General features: G+C 33.6%; 1 protein-coding gene across 1 annotated transcript; it reads left to right on the forward strand.

The window, feature by feature from the left end:
- The first annotated feature begins 1,085 nt into the window (after positions 1 to 1,085).
- Positions 1,086 to 3,618, forward strand: LOC132054845 (NAC domain-containing protein 43-like). Its single transcript, XM_059446811.1, has 3 exons — positions 1,086 to 1,405; positions 2,011 to 2,291; positions 2,936 to 3,618. Exons 1-3 carry the CDS (start codon positions 1,222 to 1,224, stop codon positions 3,455 to 3,457), a joined length of 987 nt encoding a protein of 328 aa, XP_059302794.1. The 5' UTR covers positions 1,086 to 1,221; the 3' UTR covers positions 3,458 to 3,618.
- Positions 3,619 to 3,953: the final 335 nt, after the last annotated feature.

Genomic DNA, 3,953 nt, shown 5'->3' on the forward strand with positions numbered 1-3,953 from the left:
CAGATGTTTACATATTATTAAAAAAAAATGTAGAAACAGAACATCATAAGGGTGATCCAGAAATTTTTGGTCCACTTAATAAATTTTTTGAAAAATGATCTCTATTGCTCGTTAGGCATAAGTTCTAGTAGTGTACACATATGTCACTATAAAAAATTGGGTAAATTGTGAAGGTTGAAATTCTGATCAGCGGAGGGTTTCAACCTTTCACTATCAAATAGTGGAAGCTAAAACCTCCGCCTGCAACTTTCAACCTCCGCAAATTACTCCTTTTTTTTTTTTTTTTGTAGTGTGTTAAATAGTGGAAAAACCTCCGCGAGTTGCAACTTTCAACCTCCGCAAATTACTATTTTTTTTTTTTTTTTTTTTTTTTTTGTAGTGTGTTACTTTTGTCTATGAGGCATGAGATCAGGACTTTTCAAGAAGTTACAAACAGTGAAGATATACAGTGCAATGTGCTCCCTACTTGATAGTAGTTTCAAAGAGTATTGACTTGTGGACAATTGAGAAACATCAAAAAAATTTGCCTATCAGGCAGAACTTTGAACAGATTCATTATTTCTGACTTAATGAAATGTATCAAACTTCTATCCCATATGTAAAATAAGTGGATCAAAAATTCCAGACTACTCCTCACCAGGTTATTCTTGCAAAATAATTCTTTTAAGCTCTTTCGGATTTATTTTTATGTCTAATTTCTTCTTCTATATATGAAAATCTAAATCTCATTAGCCTTTCCGTAATAGGACTATAGCCTATACACTCAGTACGTTAAACACTAATCTACTCATTACCTTGCAGTCGCTAACTAACTTTCTTTTAATTCCGAATAATATATATTCATAGTGGTACCTTTTGTTAGTTTCTTTCTTTGTGGTATCCCACATATTCGAACCATTTATGGGCCACACCAGTAATCTTTCTCTTTCTATGCAGGTGGCTGGCTCTTCTCGATGCATAGTAAAAATTGCCCCCACCATAACTACATAAAATGACATTTCAACATTATTTTTAGTTATATAATTTATTTATTTTTAAACAAAGTACCATCTTCTTTGTATTTTCCTCGTGTCCACTTCATTTTTTCTTGACTTATTTAAGTTCCTCTCTATATATCTGTCTTTCTCTGTCTCTCCACACTTAAATATATTTTATTCATGTATCACTTCTACTCTGCTATCATATAGTAAGAGTAGGACTGAAAAATATAGACATATTTCTATGCCAGACGACATGAGTATTTCAGTAAATGGACAATCTCAAGTACCACCTGGATTCAGATTCCATCCAACAGAAGAGGAGCTATTGCACTATTACTTGAAGAAGAAAGTTGCAAATGAGAAGATTGATTTGGATGTTATCCAAGAAGTTGATCTCAATAAGCTTGAGCCTTGGGATATTCAAGGTTTGTTCCAAATATTCTCCTAACTTATACACACTGACAACGTAAAAGAAAATTTTATACCATCCATATGTCTAATATGTTATAGCATGTAATCTGTTTTATTTTCTAGGTTACTCATTCACTTCTTATAAAACGGCAACCTACAGTTTTAGTTATCATTTAGGTGATATAATAATTTAAATTTTTCCGTACATTGTTTGTGTACAAAAGTTAAACATGATCCTCAATGTAAGAACACACCAAATTTCCGCCGGAAGTTATGTCGTCTGAAATATGAGATTCTCACAGAAAGTCCGTCCAAACGTATCCCATGAGCTAATCAAATGGAAATTTCTGATGGCTATTTGTGTTTTATTAATGAGATTTTTACATTGTATAGCCACCCACCAAAACAAGCGGAAAAATGTATATCTTTTTGTATATTAATGATAATATACGTACTTAATACATAATATAATTAATGTATATTTTTTGTGTATTAGCTAGTGAATGTAATTATTTTTTGCCAAGTATCTTAATAGACCTTTATTTAATAGTAGTAGCTTTGAGAACGCCATAATTATGGGATGAATAACATGGGTAATTTTGTATTTCTAACTTTGCAGAGATATGTAAAATTGGATCAACTCCACAAAATGATTGGTATTTCTTCAGTCATAAGGATAAAAAGTATCCCACAGGTACAAGGACAAATAGAGCAACAGCTGCTGGATTTTGGAAAGCAACTGGGCGTGACAAAGTCATATATTCTAATTCTCGAAGGATTGGTATGAGGAAAACCCTAGTTTTCTACAAAGGCAGAGCTCCTCATGGTCAAAAATCTGATTGGATCATGCATGAGTATAGATTGGATGATCACATCAATGATATTCACTCGTGTACTATTGTAAGTGAATCACACTTTTCCCTCTCCTAAAATTGTTGCTCCATCTGTTTCATTTTATACAACAAAGATTTGACTAGTGGACATAAAGTTTAAAAAAGAAGAAAGAAAGACTTTTAGCACATTATCATAAATATTCATAGAACTTGTCAATCTCGATCCTTTTGACCCAGTCCTACGGTCCAAAAAGATTCAAAATCCCGTTTATGTCAGCTCGGCCTGCTTGTTGGATTTGATGTTGGGGTCTGAGCTGTCTTGTCCTTGAGTCCTCTCAATGCCTCTCATGTCCTTCTTTTCTTCGCTTGGGACTCACTAGCACACTCCTTATTACTTTCGTGCTTGATGACTTCCGATGAACCAATGATAGAAATCCTGATCTTACATATTTAGTGATATTTTTATATGATTTTGAGAGCACATTACTGAGGGCAAATGAAATGCTTAAAGTGAAAGAGTTTCAAATACAAAATGGTATCATTAATGACATTTATCTAACAAATTTAAAAGGGAAGCGTGATATACACTGTACTAAAATAAATATAAAGGATGACCCTTTTTCTACGGTCTTTATTTTTTAACACTATCAGTATATAAAAGTTAAAAACTTTTTTGACATATTGATTAGTTGATGCTTGTTCTGAATTAAGGTTTACAATGTTGCAATGGGAGAGTCATCACAACAAGAAGAGGGTTGGGTTGTTTGTCGCATATTCAAGAAGAAAAATCACTTCAAATCCCTCGAGACGATCAGTCCTGCTGCAAGCCAGTCAATTTCGGATACCAGAATAAATCAGAGACTCTATCCTAATGATGAAGGGGCCTTAGAACAACTATTCCAATACATGAGATCAAACACATGCAAAGAAGAAAATTACCACGCCAATTACGACATTAATTTCCATGACAAATTCATGCAACTTCCAAGCCTGGATAGCCCTAAATCCTCAAGTGAAGATCCAAAGTCTATAAATTGTGAAGGGGGTTTGAGTAATTGGGTTACTGTTGATCGTCTTGTAGCTTCACACCTTAATGGCCAAACAAGTAACGATTATAATCATGATTATGAGCACCAATACAATAGCAATGTTGTGGAAGCTGGCAGTACTAATCATGATTATCAAGAAGAGTGTGATCTTTGGAGTTTTTCACGAGGATCAACTAATGACTAGATATGCCACGTGTCTAATGGAATGATCTGAGGAAGACAACAATATACTTAATAATCATGTCTTGTATTAAAGTCAAAGTGTTTAATCATGAACTACATATGTTTTTGATTTAATCATGTAAATAATACTCTTTTACATAATTAAAGTTTGGTCTATCTAAATTCTTTTGGAGTGCCTTTTTGTCAGTTGTAAATAGATTACCACGTTTACTGTGGTAGATTACCACGTTTACTGTGGTAGATGTGATTTGCAATGGCTATTCTAGAAGAAAGGTGCACGGATTACACAGTCCAGGTAGACGTTGCTACCTTGAAGTATATGGAGAAATGAGAAGGCAACGTCACTTTTGAAGTACTTTTGCTTTCTCTTCTCCATCATCATAATCTTATTTTGAGCTTTTGATAGTTATTTGATTTGGTTATAGGCAGCGATCGGTAGAGAATCTTCTCTCTTTATTATTTCTTTCCCTTTTTCTTTGGATGTGTGGTAATAAGAG

Source organism: Lycium ferocissimum, chromosome 4 (assembly GCF_029784015.1).
Source record: "Lycium ferocissimum isolate CSIRO_LF1 chromosome 4, AGI_CSIRO_Lferr_CH_V1, whole genome shotgun sequence".
NCBI lineage: Eukaryota > Viridiplantae > Streptophyta > Magnoliopsida > Solanales > Solanaceae > Lycium > Lycium ferocissimum.

Bases quoted from the DNA above. Each gene is read 5' to 3' on its own strand.
- LOC132054845 (XM_059446811.1), top strand. From the start codon at position 1,222: ATGCCAGACGACATGAGTATTTCAGTAAATGGACAATCTCAAGTACCA. The intron at 1,406-2,010 runs GTTTGTTCCAAA...CTAACTTTGCAG, and splicing joins TGAGCCTTGGGATATTCAAG to AGATATGTAAAATTGGATCA. The intron at 2,292-2,935 runs GTAAGTGAATCA...TTCTGAATTAAG, and splicing joins ATATTCACTCGTGTACTATT to GTTTACAATGTTGCAATGGG.